At 41.8% G+C, this 21,713-nt stretch overlaps 1 protein-coding gene across 1 annotated transcript in view; it reads right to left on the bottom strand.

Annotated features, from left to right (window-relative positions):
• The window catches only part of csmd2 (CUB and Sushi multiple domains 2), a 1,700,996-nt gene that overhangs the window by 21,107 nt on the left and 1,658,176 nt on the right, over positions 1-21,713 (bottom strand). Inside the window, exons 68-69 of the mRNA XM_048558072.2 lie at positions 16,558-16,645; positions 2,347-2,485 (exon numbers count right to left, since the gene is read on the bottom strand). Coding sequence (XP_048414029.2) covers positions 2,347-2,485; positions 16,558-16,645 — 227 coding nt within the window. The remainder of the gene's footprint in view (positions 1-2,346; positions 2,486-16,557; positions 16,646-21,713) is intronic.

The following is a 21,713-nucleotide window of genomic DNA, read 5'->3' as shown; positions in this document are numbered from 1 at the left end:
CATGCCATTTCACTTCTTGAATGTAATGATAGAAACTCTGCATTTCAGACAGGAGATTTCAATTCAGAAATATGTGGCACACTCTTATTGTGACAACTCCTTCACCTAAGGCCCAGTGTTACAGACAGCCACTTTGACTGATTCTGTGAAATGGTAAGCACTTAAGTTTGGGTGCTGGGATGTGAAGTGCCAGGCCACAAATTGGCAATGGAGTATTTAGTGTAGGTTCAGGTGGGTGGGGGTTATTGTTGAGTTGTGGGGCAAGGGCAAGTCAGGGGCTGCAAGGTTGGAGGTGAGGGAGGTTTGAGTTTCGCACAAGGGGATGGCAGATCAGGTCTCGGCAGGAGAGGGGAAGGGCGTGGTTTTCAGGACCCAGGGTTGGTGCGTATGTGTGTGCGTGTGAGTTGTGTGGTTTTGTGCTGTGTTATGTGTGTGCTTAGTAACTTGGGATGTCAGTTCAATAGTTACTCAGGAGTTAAACAAACTAGCTACTTAACATTCTGACTTTTCCTCAGTAATTCTTAACTGGAGCAAAGCCTTCTGAATTCTCTGAAATGAATAGTTATTTTCAGAGGGTTCCATGTGTAGGGAGATAACTCTCAATCTTCAATTTCCCAGGCAAATCCCTCAGAGCTGCCACTTTGGAATTTACACAGAGCCCCTAGGCACAGCTCCCATCATTGCTGCAGAAATGATTATCCAGCGACTTGGAAAATCCAGACCAGTCAGAATCAATGGCAGATTGACTTCCAGCATCTGTTCCAGCCCCAAAGCATTTTCCTTTTAGGTGGTACCTAATGGTTTCAAGGAGTGGAGGATGGCTATCACTGCAGCAAGTCTTCATTGATTTTGACGTTGCTTTGAGATTGTAGCCACTCGATAATGCAGTCAGCATACTAAGTGGCAAGCAGAAGGAATTTGATGTGTTGTGCATGTTGGGAATAAAATGCATGCGCGAGCCAGCACTGTGACCTCCCCGCAACCTCGCTTGCTTCTTGCGGGGAGCAGAGAATGCTACGAAATGTCACCCCTGTTACGCAAATCTTTAAACAAAACAGATGACCTGACAGTTCAAATGCTTTTGCTGATGAAAACTGGTGCTGGAATAAACATCTGTCAACATCTTTTTCATAAGCTAGCTCAGGTCAAATACAGCATGTTCACAACCATTGTCTAGCACCTTGTTCCCCTCAACCTCAGGATTATTTTACGAAAATTCTTTCAGGGGGCCATGCGCATTGCTGGCAAGATGTTGCCCATCAATCATTGCAACAGTGTGGCATTTTCATTCCCACATCTGTCACACTCAATTCCCCAAATAGGATAACATATTCAGTAGAAACACTGACACCTTGCAATGCTTTTCCTGAGACCTTGGAACTCCAGGCACTTGAACAGGTGCTGGAAAATCAGACGATCCCTACAGTGTGGGAGCAGGCCATTCAGCCCTCTGAGTCCACACAACTCCTCCAAACAGCATTCCACTCAGGCCAACCACCCTTCCCTATCTCTGTAACCCTGCATTTGCCATGGCTAATCCACCTAGCCTGAACATCCCTGGACACTATGGGCAATTTAGCATGGCCAATCCACACATCCTTAGACTGTGGGAAGAAACCACAGCAGCTGGAGAAAACCCATGCAGACACGGGGAGAATGTGCAAACTTCACACAGACAGTTGCCTGAGGCTGGAATCGAACCCATGTCCATGGCGCTATGAGGCAGCTGTGCTAACAACTGAGTCACCATGATGCATAAGCTGTTGGTCCTGATTTGAAAAGAAAAAATAATCGCAATTTCTCCTCAGTTGTACACAATAGTGATGGGCATTACCAAGTCTGAATGTATTTGCCCATGAGAGAAAAATCTGATGTGGAAAGAATTTGTTAATTGACTTTACAACTCACTCAGCACTTATCATAACAATAGTATTGGGACAGACTCAGGACATCATCTATTTATACCTCCCAGAAACATGTATAAGGAGATCTGAAAAAGGGCAAAAATACATTTAAATGACATTAGCAAGATCAAAGACTGAACAAAGTGATATAAATTACCATTCTGGAGAATATAATGTAGAATTAGTGGGCTGAAAACACTTTAAGGAATACAGCAGAGATCAGCAGTTCTTCAAGACTGCCTCAGGGACTCAGCACTGAAGGAACAACTCCATTAAAGCTATGTAGTCAATTATGATGCTACGAGAAATACAAACGTGTATCAACATGACAGCTACCCTGAATTCACGAGTTTGAATGCTTATGTGGTTAGAATGAAAATCAGGACAAACTTCGTCAAACTGCAGCACTTGGCTGGCCTGCCCCTGCCAGTCCAGCACTCACCTGTGTTTGTAGAGATACAATATAAATCCTGCTGTTATCAGGGCAAAGAAAGGCACGAGGATGGCAACAGCTACTGAGCTGCTGCTAGTGCTAAGGTGATGCCCTATCGAATCCGTTCCAGCTTCCAGCATGTGCAGATCTGAACAAGAGAAAATGAAACAACTGACATGTTCAAGAATGGAGCTTAAAATACAACTGCAGAAAGAAACTATGAAGTTAGAGAGCACACTTCCATCCAGCAAACCAAAGTTCGTGTGATCAGCAACTTAACTTTGCTTACTGATATGTGCTGATATTCTTTGAAGCTTACTGGAGTAATATCCAAGGCCTCATTCATGATGGAGCTCCTCATAAATTCTACAGAACAGCATTTTTTGACAAATCCCCTTATTATTGCTTGACCTCATATTCCATAATAACATAATAAATCTACAGATTTCAAGCACAAAGTAACAGTTTCCTGTGGAGCCTCAAAAGGTCAGGTCACAAGCAGCTTACTCTCCTGTATATTTCTGACATGTGCGGTGGAATCCATTCAGCCTTGGCTCCTACCATCACACATATTGTAACAGAACACCTTGTGAACATACTTCAGTAACTGTGTTATAAGGGGCAATTCATAGAAATTGCTGAAAGTTGCAATGCAGAAATTGTAGGCCTTTTGTTGCAGTACATTTTCTGCATTTTTCACTTGACTTTTGAAAAAAATGGCAAAGCACTTACTGTTTTTTCTGTGTAAATCGTACAACTTCAGGCAAACGATAATGTGCTGTCATGTGTGAATGTCTATAAATTACTAGTTGAGTTGCCTTGTTCCATATCTATTTCTTAGCTACTCTGTTTTTAAAGGAACTTGATGCATTTTCACATTAAATGCAAAATGGAAAGTTAAGGCATGTCATTAGGAGCCTCAGCACCCTTTATAATCTTGTGATACGTGTTAATGGTGTAAATCAATCTTGCTAGCATAAAACATGATTCATTACAAATGTAGAGTCTTAGTTCTTCAGATGCCATTTCTTTTTGGGAGATTTCCAAAGTGAAAAAATGAATTTTTCTTCTCCTTTCTGTCTTAAAGTCCCACCATCCATTTCTTCCTTTTAAACAGGATTTAACATTAACCAAACTATGTCGTTGTAATGACACAGAAATAGATGACTCAGTCCAACAGTATCTATCCCCATTTTATCTTGTATGCTTTACCAGCTACCTTTTAAACACGTTGGTACTTTTTGCTTTAGCTACTGACTGTGAGAATGAGTTTTGAATTCTACGGGTAACAAAGTTTATTCTGAATTTCCTATTTCATTTCTCTTAGATTGATGGCCTCTGCCTTTACTCTTTCCTGTAAAAGAAAGATTGGTGTGGGAGAAATAGGTTCGAACCCACAGACCTTGGCACCAGTACTGGGGAAGGAGGGAGCTGTTCCAATGGAACAGCTTCCATGCTGGATCATACTGGGGCCAGAATCCTGATGAATCACATAAGTAGGGCTGTAGCAGAGCTTTAGAAAGTCATCAGATGAGCACAGCGCTAAAGCCAAAGCTCATGAACATAGAACATAGAACAGTACAGCACAGAACAGGCCCTTCAGCCCACAATGTTGTGCCGACCATTGATCCTCATGTATGCACCCTCAAATTTCTGTGACCATATGCATGTCCAGCAGTCTCTTAAATGTCCCCAATGGCCTGGCTTCCACAACTGCTGCTGGCAACGCATTCCATGCTCTCACAACTCTCTGTGTAAAGAACCCGCCTCTGACATCCCCTCTATACTTTCCTCCAACCAGCTTAAAACTATGACTCCTCATGTTAGCCTTTTCTGCCCTGGGAAATAGTCTCCGGCTATCAACTCTATCTATGCCTCTCATTATCTTGTATACCTCAATTAGGTCCCCTCTCCTCCACCTTTTCTCCAATGAAAAAAGTCCGAGCTCAGTCAACCTCTCTTCATAAGATAAGCCCTCCAGTCCAGGCAGCATCCTGGTAAATCTCCTCTGAACCCTCTCCAAAGTATCCACATCTTTCCTATAATAGGGCGACCAGAACTGGACGCAGTATTCCAAGTGTGGTCTAACCAAAGTTTTATAGAGCTGCAACAAGCTCTCACGACTCTTAAACTCAATCCCCCTGTTAATGAAAGCCAAAACACCATATGCTTTCTTAACAACCCTGTCCACTTGGGTGGCCATTTTAAGGGATCTATGTATCTGCACACCAAGATCCCTCTGTTCCTCCACACTGCCAAGAATCCTATCCTTAATCCTGTACTCAGCTTTCAAATTCGACCTTCTAAAATGCATCACCTCGCATTTATCCAGGTTGAACTCCGTCTGCCACCTCTCAGCCCATCTCTGCATCCTGTCAATGTCCCGCTGCAGCCTACAACAGCCCTCTATACTGTCAACGACACCTCCAACCTTTGTGATGTCTGCAAACTTGCTGAACCATCCTTCAATCCCCTCATCCAAGTCATTAATAAAAATTACAAACAGTAGAGGCCCAAGGACAGGGCCCTGTGGAACACCACTCACCACTGACTTCCAGGCAGAATATTTTCCTTCTACTACCACTCGCTGTCTTCTGTTGGCCAGCCAATTCTGTATCCAAACAGCTAAGTTCCCCTGTATCCCATTCCTCCTGACCTTCTGAATGAGCCTACCATGGGGAACCTTGTCAAATGCCTTGCTGAAGTCCATATACACCACATCCACAGCTTGACTCTCATCTACTTTTCTAGTCACATCCTCAAAGAACTCGATAAGGTTTGTGAGGCATGACCTGCCCCTCACAAAGCCGTGTTGACTGCAGTTAATCAAGTCATGCTCTTTCAGATGGTCATAAATCCTATCCCTCAGAATCCTTTCTAACACCTTGCAGACAACAGACGTAAGACTTACTGGTCTGTAATTGCTGGGGATTTCCCTATTTCCTTTCTTGAAGAGAGGAATTATATTTGCCTCTCTCCAGTCCTCAGGTACGACTCCAGTGGAGAGCGAGGATGCAAAGATCTTCGCAAGTGGCGAAGCAATTGCATTTCTCGTTTCCCAAAGCAGCCGAGGACAAATCTGGTCTGGGCCTGGCAACTTGTCAATCTTAATGTTTGACAAAATTTTCAGCACATCAGCTTCCTCTATCTCTATCCATTCTAGCATGCACACCTGCTCTTCTAAGGTTTCATTCACTACAAAGTTTGTTTCTTTCGTAAAGACAGAAGCAAAAAACTCATTTAGGGCTTTCCCTCCCTCCTCAGACTCCACACAAAAGTTCCCTATACTATCCCTGATCGGCCCTACTCTTTCTTTGACCATTCTCTTATTCCTCACATAAGTGTAAAATGCCTTTGTGTTCTCCCTAATCCGTTCTGCCAAGCCTCTCTCGTGCCCCGTCCTGGCCTCCTCGGACCATTTTTGAGCTCTTTCCTCGCCTGCCTGTAATCCTCTAGAGCTGAGCTTGACCCTAGCTTCCTCCACCTTATGTAAACTACCTTCTTCCTTTTGACGAGAAGCTCCACCGCTCTCGTCATCCAAGGTTCCTTTATCTTACCCCTTCTTGCCTGCCTCGGAGGGATATATTTATCATCACTCGCAACGACTGTTCCTTAAACAGTCTCCACATGTCTATAGTGCCTTTACCATGGAACAATTGCTCCCAGTCCATGCTTCCTAACTCATGTCTAATCGCATCACAGTTTCCTCTTCCCCAATTAAATATCCTCCCATTTTGCCTAATCCTCTCCGTCTCCATAGCTATGTAGAATGTGAGGCAGTTATGGTCACTATCACCAAAATGCTCTCCCACCACAAGATCTGATACCTGCCCCGGCTCGTTTCCAAGCACCAAGTCTAGAATGGCCTCTCAACGTACTGAGTTAGGAAACCGTCCTGAACACACCTTACAAAAACAGCTCCATTCAAATCTTCTGCTCGAAGGAGGTTCCAATCAATATTGGGAAAGTTAAAGTCACCCATTACAACAACCCTACTACGTCCGCACTTTTCCAAAATCTGCTGACCTATGCTTTCTTCAATCTCCCTGCTGCTATTGGGGGGCCTGTAGTAAACCCCTAACGAGGTGACTACTCCCTTGCTGTTCCTAACTTCCACCCATACTGACTCAGTAGGCAGATCTTCCTCGACAATGGAAGCTTCTGTAGCTGTGATACCCTCTCTGATTAGTAGTGCTACACCCCCTCCTCTTTTCCCCCCCCTCCCTATTCTTTTTAAATGCTCTAAACCCTCAGCACAGCACAGATTTGCTGACAGCCTCCTCAGGGAAGCAAGGAAGCTATTGATGCCATCATTAATACCTTCTCTTATGAAGCGGCAGGAATCACAAATCAATGGTGTGGTCACAGGCCACCTATTTACAGGGCAGTTAAGAAGGCATACAGTGTTTTAGCTTTTATTAATAGAGGGATCGAGTTCCAGAACCAAGTGGTTATGGTGAAGCTGTACAAAACTCTTGTGTACAGTTCTGGTCACCGCATTATAAGAAGGATGTGGAAGCTTTGGAAAGGGTGCAGAGGAGATTTACGAGGATGTTGCCTGGTATGGAGGGAAGGTCTTACGAGGAAAGGCTGAGGGACTTGAGGCTGTTTTCATTAGAGAGAAGAAGGTTGAGAGGTGACTTAATTGAAACATATAAAATAAGTAGAGGGTTAGATAGGGTGGATAGGGAGAGCCTTTTGCCTTGGATGGTGACGGCGAGCATGAGGGGGCATAGCTTTAAATTGAGGGGTGAAAGATATCGGACAGATGTCAGAGGTAGTTTCTTTACTCAGAGAGTAGTAAGGAAATGGAACGCTTTGCCTGCAACGGTAGTAGATTCGCCAACTTTAGGTACATTTAAGTCGTCATTGGATAAGCATATGGACGTACATGGAATAGTGCAGGTTAGATGGGCTTGAGGTCGGTATGACAGGTCGGCACAACATCGAGGGCCAAAGGGCCTGTACTGTGCTGTAATGTTCTATGTTCTATGTTCTATTTAGGGGCTGCATCGTGGCTCAGTGGTTAGCACTGCTACCTCACAGCACTAGAGATCCAGGTTCACTTCCACCATTAAGTGACTGTCTGTATGGAGTTTGCACATTTTCTCTCTCTCTGTGTCTGCATGGGTTTTCTCTGGGTGCTCCAGTTTCCTCCCACAGTCCAAAGATGTGCAGGTTAGGTGGATTGGCCATGTTAAATTGCCCGTGGTGTTCAGGGATGTGTAGATTAGGTGTGTTGGGGGTTGGTGGGGTGGGATGCTCTGAGGGTTGATGTGAACTCATTGGGCCAAACGGCCTGTTTCTACACTGTAGGAATCTATGATCTATGAAGAGCATTCCCCTTTCATAATGATGGTCAAAGAGCTTTTTCTTGTTTTTACATTTCCATATGACTTTGGGAGAGAATGGTCCACATGGGAGGCAGGGTAAGAAAGGATATAAGGCAATTTGGCAATGTGGATCCAAAACTGCCTTTGTGGCAAGAAACAGGTGGTGATGGTCAAAGGTTGTTTTTCTGAATGGAATGCTGTATCCAGCAGGGTACTGCAGAGACTGATGCCGTGTCTTTTGCTGCTGGCCGTGCACATTAACGATCCAAATATGAATGTCGAAGATTTGATCAGTAAATTCAAGGATGACACAAAAATTATTAGTGTTAAATATTAGTGACGAGGAAAGCCTTTGACTACAGGATGACACGAACAGGTTGGTCAGAGGGCAGACTAATGGTAATTTGAATTTAATGTTGAAATAAGTGAGGTGATGCATGGGAGTACAAACTGAATGGCACTACCTCAGGAAGTGCAAAGGAGCTTCAAGTTCGTTTTCAAAGTATTTGACATTGTAAAGGTTGATTAAGTGAAAGAGTTAATACATGGTAGGACAGCTCCAAATAGTCGTCTCCTCCTCCTGCTCAATGTGGGAAGCTTGGCACATTTCCAGTGCAATATGTGTGCAGAAAGTGTCTCCAGCAGCTCATGGAAGCCTGTGTTTTGGTGTTGGAGTGGGGACACTGTGGAGGATTCACGAGGCGGAGAGTATTGTGGATAGCACATATTGACAGGCAGTCACACTGCTGACTCAGACTCCACAGGCAGGAGGTCTAAGCAGGCAGTGCTGGAATCTCCTGTGGCATGAAGTAGCATGTTCCTCTGAGAATGAAGGATAGGTATGGCAAGTTACGTGAACCTTGGATGACCAGGGATATTATGATCTTGGTCAGAAGGAAAAAGGAAGTACACGTAAAGTCAAGGATGATGGGAACTGAAGAAGTCTTTGAAATAAGGAAAGTGGAAATAACTTTAAGGAGGAGTTAGAAGGGTTAAAAGGAGTCATGAAAAGTTGCTATGAAACAGGATTAAGGAGAATATCAAAGCTTTCTATAATATATATAAATAAAGCAAAATGTTAGCCAGGGAAATGGTTGGCCAACTCAAAGACAAAGAAGGCAATATATGTGTGGAGTGAGAGGAGGTCGGTGAGGTCCTGAACGAATACTTTGTGTCGGTATTCACCAAAGAGAAGGGATTGCTGGAGGATGATCTCAGGGAAAGGAATGTTGAATTTCTAAATCAAGTTGCTACCAAAAAGGAAGAGGTGTTGGGCATCTTACAAAGTATTAATGTAGATAAGCTCCTCAATCCTGATGGAATCTATCCAAGAATACTAAGGGAGGCAAGGGAACAAATTGCTGGAGAATTGACAGATATCTTTGTATTCTGTCTGGCCACAGAGGGTCCCAGCGAGCAAGAGAATAACCAATACTGTCTCATTATTTAAGAAGGATAGCAGGGATAATCCTGGAAATTACAGGCCTGTGAGCCTCACGTCAGTGGTAGCGAAGTTATTGCAAAAGATTCTCAGGGTCAAGACCTGTATGCTTTTAGATGCAAATGGACTAATTAGCGATAGACAGCATGGTTCTGTGCAGGTGAGGTCATGCCTCACTAACTTGATCGAATTTTTTGAGGAGACAAAGATGATTGACAAGGAAAAAGCTGTTGTTGTCTACGTGGGCTTCAGAAAAGCCTTCAACAAAATCTCTAATGGCAGATTGATACAAAGGGTGACCGGTATCAGGTGTGAGCTGCCGAAATGAACACTTTGTCCAAACTAGTCCAATACTAGCACCTCCACAAAATGGGTAGAGAACTGGCTTAGTCACAGGAGACAGAGGGTAGCGGTGAAAGAATGCTTTATGCAACGGAGTGCTGTGACTAGTGGAGTTACACAAGGATCAGTCCTGGGGCCTCTGCTGTTCATTATTGACATAAATGATTTGGAGGAAAACATGGTTCGTCTAATCAGTAAATTTGTGGATGATACAAAGATTGTTGGAGATGCAGATAATGAGGAGGATTGTTTGAGGATACAGCAGGATATAGATCAGTTAGAGACATGGGCAGAAAAATGGCTGATGGAGTTTTATCATAAACAAATGAGAGATGATGCACTTTGGAAGGTTAAGCACAGCTGGAAATTATACAGTAAATGGCAGAACACTCAGAAGTGTTGATATGCAGAGGGATCTGGGTGTTCAGGTTCACAGATCACATAAGTGGCAGCACAGGTAGATAAGGTAGTAAAAAAGGCCCATGACATGCTTACCTTCATTGGAAGGGGCATTGAGTATAAGGATAGGCAAGTTATGCTGCAGCTTTATAGAACATTCTGTACAATTCTGGTCACCATCCTACCAGAAGGATGTGAATGATTTGGCGAGTGTACAGAAAAGGTTGGCCAGGATGTTGCGTGCTGTGGGGGATTTTAGCGATAAAGAAAGGTTGGATAGTTTTCACTGGAGCGCAGGAGGTTGAGGGGTGACCTGATAGAAGCTTATAAGATTGTGAATGGCATGGATAGAGTGGAAAGTATGAGGCATTTCCCAGGGTGGAGGGGTCAATTAGTAGGGCAAGTTTAAAAGAGATGTGTGAGGCAGTTTTCCCACACAAAGAATGGTGAGCATCTGGAGGTGGTGGAAGCAGACACAATTGCAACTTTCAAGAAGCACCTGCAAGAATCCATGAATAGGAAGGAGGATATGGATGCAGTAAGTGAAGACAGTTTTAATATGAAGGCCATGTTTCTGTGATGTTCTTTCAGTCAAAGGGACATCAGTACGCATTTTCATGGGTTTTTAAAATATCAGGACAGATGGGTAAGGTTAAGAAAGCAAATGGGATATTCGTTTTTATAAGTTGAGTCATTGAATACAAGAGCAGGGAAATTATGACAGAGCTGTATAAGATGTGAGTTAGGTCAGAGCTAGAGAACTGTGCAGTTCTGGTCACGACACCATGAGAAGGATGTGATTCCGTAGAGAAAGGATGAAGAGCAGAATCACCAGGATGTTTGAAACGGCAACAGAAACTGCTAGAGAAACTCAGCAGGTCTGGCAGCTTCTGTTAACAGAAAGGAAAGCTCAGTTTTTAGTCCATTGACCCTTTTTCAGAACTGTGAACATGATGGGCTGAAGGGCCTCTTTCTATGCTGTAAATCTCTGCGATTATGATTATGTGACAATAGTGCCTGCATTTTGGAGGGGCTTTGCTGCTTCCGATGTGCTTCAGCAAGACCTACTCTCCTGATGAGGCAGTCACTCGTGGATCCTCTGATTAGTTTTCTCATCCATTCTCTTTTATTGGACAGTGAATTCATACATGGCCAGTTCATTCGTTGCCTCCGAGAAGATTGTTCAGTTGGGCAGAATACAGGCGTCGTCAGGGACTGGGGCAGAATACAGGCGTCATCAGGGACTGGAGACAGAATACAGGCGACCAATGAGGTACATTTAAGTCGTCATTGGATAAGCATATGGACGTACATGGAATAGTGTGGGTTAGATGGGCTTGAGATTGGTATGACAGGTCGGCACAACATCGAGGGCCGAAGGGCCTGTACTGTGCTGTAATGTTCTATGTTCTATGTCAGGGACTGGGGGCAGAATACAGGCATCGTCAGGGACAGGACCTAGAAATGACCCCAGTGCAATATGAGCGTCTTCTAAGAGCAGAAGGTTCTGCCTGGTCACTCCTGTTTCATTCTCCACAGATGGTGTTAGACCAGTGAGTATTTTCAGCATTACCTACCATAAATCAGCCAAGCACATGCATATCACTGACAACAGAAAACCAGTTTACGTCATTCATTTCAGAGATATATGAGCCATTTTTCATGGATAGGTACATGTCACTTCTACTTAGTTAAGAACTTGTATAAATCTCCCCGAAATAGGAATGTTTAAGCCATAATCAAATTACATGGGTTCAATAACTTTTTGCAGCCTTAGGCACAGATTCACATGGATAGATGGAGTGCAGTGGGACTGGCAATGTAAAGTTAAACTGCATGTTAAATGCAACTTACAAAGGATTGTAATGCTGAAAGGTCGTGTTAAAAAATCTAGAAAACTTCTGGAAAAAGTGAAGTGGCGCTACAAAGCCTAGCCATGTACGGCAAGACTGAAGTACCTGCAATAAGAGGTGACAACTACAAACAAACAGAAAGAAATGAGTATGTGCGAGCACTTACATTGAAACATGTGTCAGTGTAGACCAACCCCTCAGCCTCTTTAATGGCCACTGAATGGAAATGGTTAAGAGGGTGGCTGCCCTCTGGTTCATAGTGCAGCAACCTTTGTAATAAAGGGGATAGGCTTGAAGCTGCAGCCAACTCATATGGGCACTGCTAGAGCCAACTCATTTCTTCATGGTTGTATCACCAATTCATGGCTCTCCATCTGGCTGTTTGTCAACCAAGTGAAAATGATACCCAAAGTCAGAGGTTATGTTGTGAACAAATTGATAGCTGTGACCAGTCACTGACATCAACTTGCCATACTTTATTTTGTGCTAAACTGTGTAAAACATTTCATGCATATTTCTTGCTGCAGTTACCTACACCCTAACTTCACAAGGCAGGTGCTGTCCTAATGGAGGTCTACTTATCTATTAATCAAGTTGATCTTTCTAGAATAGCAGGGTGGGTTTTACGATGCCAGCATTTGTCATTAGTTAGATTTGCCCCAGCATCCTTCAGATCAAAGCAATTTTTTGCCCTTAGATTTTCCAAAAGTGCAAGCAGATAACAGCAGAACAAAGGAAACCAGAATATAGAGGGCTTGGAGATACAGGGCAACTGAATAGATATCTGCTACATAAAATAAATTGAAATATTGGAAACTAAACTGTCAAAGAAAAAGGGGTGAATTAGCATGGGTGAATTCAATGTTGAATCAGATCAGGAAAAGAAATAAAAGGAAACAAATTGAACTTAACGGAACAGAAAAATGAGACAAAAAGGACACTCTGAAAAAGATTCCTGAAAAGCAAGGAATGAGACTCCATGCTTTAAAATTATCTTTTGGGACTAAAGTGGTTGAAAGGCAGTCATGAGCAAACACTGCATTGCTAACAGGGTACTACAGGTCCTAACGATTAGGTTTACTTGTGAGATGTTTAGTTCAAATCTATTCTAGAAATACAACAATTTCATAAGATTTGGTGCATTTCAGTGACTGTGTGAATGGTGAAATGCATTTTTCATACCTTATGGTTGATCAACACAACTCAGAGGAGTCTTTTATTGTTATAGAAAAGGATGTATTCAATCTCCTCTCAAATTGCTGTATAGTTCATGCATGAGGGCCATTTGTTTTACTATTATATTCACAGCAAATTCTGATTCAATATGTCAGGAGCAATGATTAGGTGTGGAATGCTAAATGTGAAGTAGAAATTATTTAGCAAGAATTTTCCAAATAGAAATGGTAGGTTTGTCAGGTACCACTTTTAAGAGGGAATAAAAGGTGTTTTAGAGGCGAGTGCAAAATAGGTGGTAGAGAGTTAATACAGATAGTAGGAACTGCCGATGCTGGAGAATCTGAAATAACATGGTGTGAAGCTGGATGAGCACAGGTAGAGATTTATTAGCCTGCTTTGTATTGCCCTGGTTTCTTTTAAAATCAAATCAAGCAAAGTGTAAAAATAAAACAAAGAACCACAGATGCTGGAGATCAGAAATGAACAAAATCAAAAATTGCTGGAGAAACTCAGCAGGTCTGGCAGCAGTGGACAGAATACGAAGTTAAATATTTCGACCTCAGTGACCTTTCTTCAGAACAAGCAGATTGTAAAACTAACCACTCATTTGTTGTCATAAATGTAGCATCTGTATCATAATTGACAGACGGTTATCAACCTGAAATATTCACTTTTTTTTAAAAGTTTCCACAAATACTCCCAATTGCTGAGAATTTCTCGTATTTGCTTTCTTTTTTTAATTTCACTCCACAGGTTTTTGTTTCATGGAAAGAACACAATTAATTTACACCACAAAGCTTGCATTTCCGATCATACACAAATTTTTTTGATGGGCATGTCACTGGAGTTGTAATCTATTTTACTTTCTGCAGAGAAAAAGAAAATCATCCATTTCTCATGATTTTAGTCTCCATGATGGATTATTCTAGGCTACACCTTACAATGTGCAAACTTTGAATAAGGACCTTTTATGGCAATTGGCTATTCCAAGATGCTTTCTGACCAATGACATACACTTCAAGAGTAGTCACTGTTGTAATGTGGCAGTTAATTTGTGCCCAGTAAACTCCCACAAACAGCAATGCGATAAGGAACAACTCTACTGCTTCACTATTGTTTGTGGCTAAGACACCAGGGATAATGCCCCTGATCTTCTCTAAATAATGCCATGTCATCTTTGGCATTCACTTGAGAGGTCAGATGCAAGTCTCGGTTAAGCATTTTGTCTAAAAAGTGCATAAAAAGTGTTCATCCTCAAGTTTTGTATGGCTGAAGGAAGCCTTCAATTTAGAGTCTAAAGATGTGCAGGAAGGAAACAGACCCGTCGGACTGAGACATCCCTACTGACCTATCCTAAATTAATCTAGTCCCATTTGCCAGCATTTGGCACACATCCCTCTAAACCATTCCTCTTCATAAATCCATCCAGGTGCCATTTAATTACTGTAATTACACCAGCCTCCACCAATTCCTCTGGCAGTTCATTCCATGCATGCAGGTCGCTTTTAAATCTTTTCCGTCTCACCTTAAACCTCTAGTTTTAAACTCCCTTACTCAGGGAGAAAGATCATGGCTGTTCACCCTAACAATGCCCCTCATTATTTTATTACCTCTATAAAGTCACCCCTCAGCCTCTGACGCTCTGGGGAACATAGTTCCAGCCAATTCAACCTCTCTCTTTAGTTCAAATCCTCCAACCCTGGCAACATTCCTGTAAATCTTTCTGAACCCTTTCAAGTTTCACAACATTTTTTCACAACATAGCAGGGAGACCAGAATTGAATGCAGTAATCCAGAAGTGGCATAACTAATGTCCTGTATGGTCGTAACATGACCTCCCAACTCCTATGATCAATATACTGACCAAGCATACCAAATGCCTTCTTCACTACCCAGTCTACCTGTGACTCCACTTTCAATGACAAATGAATCTGCACTCCAAGGTCCCTATGTTCAGCAGCACTCCCAAGGACTCACCATTAAGTGTATAAGCCTTACCCTGATTTGCTCTGCCAAAATGTAGCACCATACATTTAGCTGGCTTAAACTCCATCTGCCCAATATCGGTCCACTGGCCATCAGATAAAGGTCCCGTTGTAATTTAAGCTTACCTTCTTCAGTGTCCAATGCACCACCAATGTTAGTGTCATCTACAAATTTATTAACTATACCTCCTATACGTTTGGAATTATTTTCACTAAGATACAGATGATGCATATTTTTACCTGCTTTTTCCTGGGAAAATGAGAAACTAAAAGTGTTGATAAAGTGCTATTGAAAGATCCAACCAACATTTATTTCAGCTCAGTGATATATGCAAAAATTAGATTTCCAGGCACATCTGTGTGCAGGCCAACATCAAGCTATACCCTTAGGTCATGTGCTACAATAGAGTGATGATAATATCTCTTAACAGAATACTGATCTACTAACTGTTAGAGAATACTGGACAAGAGAAAGATTCTGTCTTAGACAAAATATCATTGTTGATCCGAATCTACAAGTACTGCCCCTGCACTTGGCCCAGTCATTTTTACAGGAGAGGGGATGAGTCCCATTATACCCTCTTCCTGGATCAAGGGTTGAAAACATCCAGGGCACCGGATATCAGGTTTGTGGAGCTGGGATTGAAAGTTCAGGCTTCAATTTAAATTAATGCTTAAAGAAGTGGGACTTGAACCAACAACATTGACTCAGAGGTGATAGTGCTGCTTATTGAGGCCTGGCTGACACAAGCGAAGCCAATTCGTTCCACATGCAGGTGGTTTTTCTGGACAGAAGTGAAAAAATAATCACAGCCAAATTAACTTGCTGTGGCTAATTTGATTGCCAGGAATTCTTTGGCACTATCATCTTCAGGAATCTCACAGGTCACTCCTTTGTGAATCAGCCTTGACTAGTAGATTTCCTCACTGTGCTTCCTTACCTTGTAAATGGACTTCGTCTGAGTGGAAGATTATGATTCTCCTGATTATGATTAGAGATGGCTGCTCACAATAAACCAAGTGAGTTAATCCTATTGGTTTTGAAATTGATACCATGGATTACAGGATTATATTGTGGGACACTATCTGTTTCAAAGTCTGCAGGAGTAGTTGACAGAGCAGATCACACAAATTCCCATTGAAGAGATGTATTATTATCACTGTCAGTTCTTCTGCTCTTAGCTATCTATCACATTCCATTTAAGTAAACACTACTGAGGCATTATTTTCCCCCTGCTTTGAGTTCTTGGCTGGGGCAGTGCTTTTTGAGAGCATGGATCAACGGTTTGGGCATATATTGTGAGTGATTTTTCTAACCATTTAAAACTAATGGTTGGAGCATCATTTGTGAATGTCTGATATTCCTGGTGATCAAGGATCCCTGTCAGAATGAGAAGTCAGAATATAACCTCTTCTGGCCTCAAATTCCCAGAGATACTTGTGATTTGCTGTTGTGTTTTTAGCAGGTGATCAGTACAGCAGAATAGCATTCAGGACTGAAATAGATGGTGATATTTCCTTCTGCTGAACTTAAGTACTATGGAATTTAAGATCCAATGAAATTATCTCCTAGAGACAAAAAGTATTCTTCATGACTGGTGGCATTGATAAATCCGTTACAAAGTGTAACATTAGGTGAATGATTCAGAATGATGAAATCTCTTAGTTGAGAAGCAAAAAAAAAAAATTACCTATTCTTTGGAGACCAAACTGTCCGAAGTCTTTGCCTTGCACAAATCCTTGGTACACGAATGTGCTGCCTGAAGCCTCTGCTGAAACCTGTGAGATAACCAAGGAGGTCAACAATCTTGCAAAAATCCACTGTACACAGGATAACTGGGGATAATGGCTGTGAATTCATTTTCAGCAAATCAGTCCTCACGGGAGCAGGATTTCCATTTGTACCATCATTTGCAGCCCTAATCCAGGTCCACTTTCTAGGGTTCCAAACATTTGTCCATTTCAGGCAATGCCCATGTCACAAATGATGTAACTAAAAGACTCAAATCAGGTCGAGGGCTTGGAAAATTGCTGTGTTGGCCTTTGGCCAATGATAAATAGCTCAATAGCAACATTCAGTGATTCAACATTAATTCTTTCATGCATGTCAACTGAAAACCATTTATATTCTTGCAGATTATGAATTTCACTTCATGGACACCTTGAGGTTTTTTTATTTGTTTGGTCCTGGGATGTGACTGACACTGTTTGGGTCTGCATTTGTGCCCATCTTTAATTGCCACTTGATCTGAATGGCTTGCTCGGGCAGTTTTCAGATGACAGCTATGAATCAGCCACATTGCTGTGGGTCTGCAATCAATGTCAATGGATGAACCGAAAATATGTTCATTCCTGGACCATATGTGCATGTGGGATCAGTATTCTATGGAGTACATAATAAAAATAACCCCCTCAAACCATTAATGAGTCTCAATGGTAGTAAGCATTAAACTGAGAACAGCCTCTGTCCCAAGAACAGTTCATTATATTTCTAGTGACTGTTTCTCTATGATTCCATTAGGTTGTGCTGTTTACTTGAGATCAACCGAACTAGTGCAAAAAATATACTCATTTGAAGTACATTTATGTCCCACACAAATCAACATTTTGTTGTGTTGATTTAAAAGGCATTGCACTGGAATCTACAATACTCCTGGAATTGTTGTTATGCTAATATAGAGCATCAATAGAGTCGACTGAGGTAACTTTATTTGAAAATACCTTCATACTGTGGGTTATATCTTCTCATCAGGTTACAAGAGGAGGGTGATATCATGTGACAGCACATCACTTCTTGTTACAATGTGGAAAGTCTGATTAGCATATTGCACAACTCGAATTAACCCCTTATGCTATAGAAGCTGACTATTCCCACAAAGCTGAATGCATCCTTAGATCAAACAGTGTGGTACATTTTGCTAATTGTGTCCATTTACTAGCCTTTGAGAGCATACTTACAGTTAAATGTTTGTTACAGGCATGTGTACACGAACAGGTATATTTAAAGCTTTTTTACAGAATGTCATTTTCATGAATCGCAGAAGCATGATGGTGCAGGAGGAAGCCTTTCAGCCCATTGTGCCTGCACTAGCTCTTCAAACGAGTATCATCACTGAGTGCCAAACTCCTGCTTTCTCCTCTATACCCTTGCACCACATTTCTGTCCAAACAATCATCCAATGATCTTTTGAATGCTTCAATTAAACCTGCTTCCAACATATTCCACACTCTAACTGCTTGCTGTGCGAAAAGATCTTTTTTCCCCCTCACTTTACTTTTTTTTGTACATCATTTTAAATCTATGCCTTCTTGTTCCCTTATGAGCAGGAACAGCTTCTCCCTGTCTACAGTATCGAGCCTACTCGTGATTTTAAAAAGACCCTTATCAAATCTGCTGTCAGCTTCCTCCTCTTTCAAGGAGCACAGTACCAATTTGTTGAATCTATTGTCGTAACTGAAGCTTCACATTCCTGGAGTCATTCCTCTCCACTCTCCAGTGCATTCACATCTTTCTCACGCTGTGGATGCCTTAAAAATGCACACAATACTCCAGCTGCGGTCTCACAAATTTCTTACACAAATTCAGCGTCATCTCCTAGATCTAATATTCTATGCATCTATTAATAAAGCTGAGGGCACTGTATATGTATATAGAATATATAGAACAGTACAGGCCCTTCAGCCCACGATGTTGTGCCACACGTTTACCCTAAACCTAAGGTCTACCTGACCTCCACCCCTACTTTATACTATCATCCATATACCTGTCTAATAGCTGCTTAAATGCCTCTAATGAGGCCAATTTCACTATTCTGTCCGGCAATGCATTCCACACCCTGACCACTCAATGAGTAAAGAAACTATCACTTTAAAACTATGGCCCCTCGTAACAGCTACCTCCATCCTAGGAAAAAGATCTCTGGCTGTCTGCTCTATCTATACCACTGATCATTTTGTACACCTCTATCAAGCCACCTCTCATCCTTCATCATTCTACAGAGAAACGCCCTAGCTCTCTCAACCTTTCCTGGTAAGACCTTCTCTCCATTCCATATGTTATTATCTATTCTCTCCACCTGTCCTGGCATGTTCACTGATCTGTGTGCATTTATCTCCAGGTCCTACTGTCCCTTTAGAATTGTACCACTTTTTAACATTGCCTTTCAATGCTCTTCCTTCCAAAGTACATCACCTCACAATTCTCTGTATTGGAACTCGTCTAATAACTATCTGCCCACTCCACCAGCTTGTCGATATCTTTCTAAAGTTTGAGATTAATCTCCTCACAGTTCAAGATTCATGTCATGTCATTTGCAAACTTTACAATTGTCCCGAGCACATGAAGATCCAGATATTTAATAAGTCATGAAAAACTCCATCACAGCCATTGGGGAGCTCTACTACAAAGGTTCCTCCAGCCTGAAAAATATTCATTGACCATTACACTGTTTCCTATCACTGAGGTAACTTTGTATCTATCTTGCTCCTGTACCTTTTACATTGTGACCAGTAACTTTCTTCTCAGGTTTGTTGTGTGGGACTGCATCAAATACCTTCTGGAAATTCATGCATACCACATTGACATGATTACCCTCAGCAAGCCTTTCTGTTACCTCTTCATAAAAAAAAACTCCAACAAGTCAAACAAAATTGCCCCTTTAGAAATCCATACTGACCTTATTTAACTATACCAGGCCTACAGAATCACAGGTGAACAGCACAAAGCCTGAAGTAAAGCCCATTGACAGTGCAGTGTTACAGGGAAACCATGAGACCAGCCCAGCAATCCAGAAGAGGGGAAATACCTGAAGAGGGGAAATACCTGAAGAGGGGAAATACCTGAAGAGGGGAAATACCTGAAGAGGGGCTCAGTTGTGACAAGGAGCAGTAAGTAACAAGTACTCCCTAGACACCAAAGGGAAGTAAGGGAAACCTTGCATGGAAGCTCATAAAAAGTGTGAGGATACAGACAGTTTAGAATGTGGCAGAGCAAAAGAAACTGTCAGTCTGTCAGCTGAAGTGAGCAAAAACACTCCAGTAAATCAAAAGTATTTATGGAAATGGGAAAGAAGAGGGCACTCAAAATCTTCATCTGTAGCAAGTGTATAAAGAAATTGGGCACAATTGATGCTATTAAGGAACCCCACTGGTAGTTTCTCAATAGGGGCTTGTAAGTGCAAAGAGAGAGATCATGTTACAGTTGCAGCCGAAGCAGCATAGAAAATTAAACACAGACACAGCAATGTGCAGGTGTCCAGCAACAGAGAACACAGAGGGGCAAGAAACACTCTTCCTGGAGAATGTGGCATGCCTTTGGCAGAACTTCAAATCATTTGATTGTCAGACCTGCAAGATGAATTCTGAAATGTGGGTATTATGGATAATGACAAGAAAACTGATTTTAAATTGGATAAAAGGAAGCATGTGTTCTGACTCCTGGGAGGTCTATAATATGGTTAAGGAGAAAAAGACTTAGACCATCCTCCATTCAGCTTTGGGGGTTGAATTAAAGGGAAGATGTGTGCTACACTTTACTGCAATGGAGGAAATCACAGAAGCTAATAATGTTATTCCTAAGTAGAACACTTCTTTGATGAACAGAGTTGTGTGCATGTCTTTAAATACTCTTCCATTAACAGATGTCATAGTGATGCCGAACTACATGTTAACAGAGCTTGAGACTGTAAGTTTTCTGCAGAATCTCTTATATTTAATATGACCTGTTAACGTTCTCTCCCGTGAGTATAGACTTTGTGTCACTACACAGATAGGACCTTGGTTTAAAATCTCATCAGAAAGATGAGACACCAACACTGCAACACTGTCTCAGCACTATATTGGATTGAAAGATCTGGACTGGGACGTTTATATCAAAATTGTCGGACCCAAAAGGTGAGAATGCTATTCGCTGAGCTTCTGCGGACGATTGTTTTCACACAGGAGGACTCGACCATGTTTTTTGAAAATAAGTCACAATTGAGACAGGGACTAAAATACTATTTAAAAGCGATGAATAAACGTTTGCAAAGGGAGAAACAAAGGCCTCTCATAAGGATATAGGGATATGTTGGGAAACTAGAATAAAGTAAATGACTCCAGTTCAAATTGTAGTATTTGCCCAGGTATGATGGAACATAGGATTATAAATCCCAGGATCTAGTGCAAACAACTTTTTGTTAGACTTTGAACATTTGCTTTCCAAGAGTACCAATAGCAAGAAATGTACACATCCTCTCACACATGCCAATGGAGAAGATTCTTTTTATTCTTAAAGATTATGAGTTTCACCAGATATACAGTTTGAGTCCTTGTTTATAGTGCATGGAATTTAGGCATTATAAGCTGGACCAGCATTTACTGCTCCCATCTTAAATTGTCCTTTAATCGGAGTGCCTTGTTGGGGCTATTTCAGAGGACAGTTAAGAGTCAACCATATTACTCTTTATCTGGAATTGGTATCCGTGTGGGAACCTAACATACTCTATTCACTATTGGGCCACATACAGATACAGTACAAGTATGGTACATATTCTGAACCACAATTAAAAGCACTGGCATTTGGAAAACTTCTGCCCTCATGATTTTACTTTGCATGTTTTCCATCCTTGGAATCCCATCATGGTTCCAATAATTGCCGACCTTTTCCTAAATATGTGAATCAATTTGACACTGAGCTGCAAAATTAAAGTTGTCTGAAATATCTCAAGAGAATTTTGTCCGAAATACTAGGGAGGCATCAAGTAGATTTAGATACACTGAGATTTTGGGCCTTAATTAAAGTAACACTGTCATATTCTATGTGTTCAATTTCCGGAGACCATAAGTGCGCTATGGTGTTGAAACACAG

The sequence above is a fragment of the Stegostoma tigrinum genome, chromosome 24, assembly GCF_030684315.1.
Source record: "Stegostoma tigrinum isolate sSteTig4 chromosome 24, sSteTig4.hap1, whole genome shotgun sequence".
NCBI classification, from domain to species: domain Eukaryota; kingdom Metazoa; phylum Chordata; class Chondrichthyes; order Orectolobiformes; family Stegostomatidae; genus Stegostoma; species Stegostoma tigrinum.
This window is presented reverse-complemented; position numbering and strand designations above follow the sequence as displayed.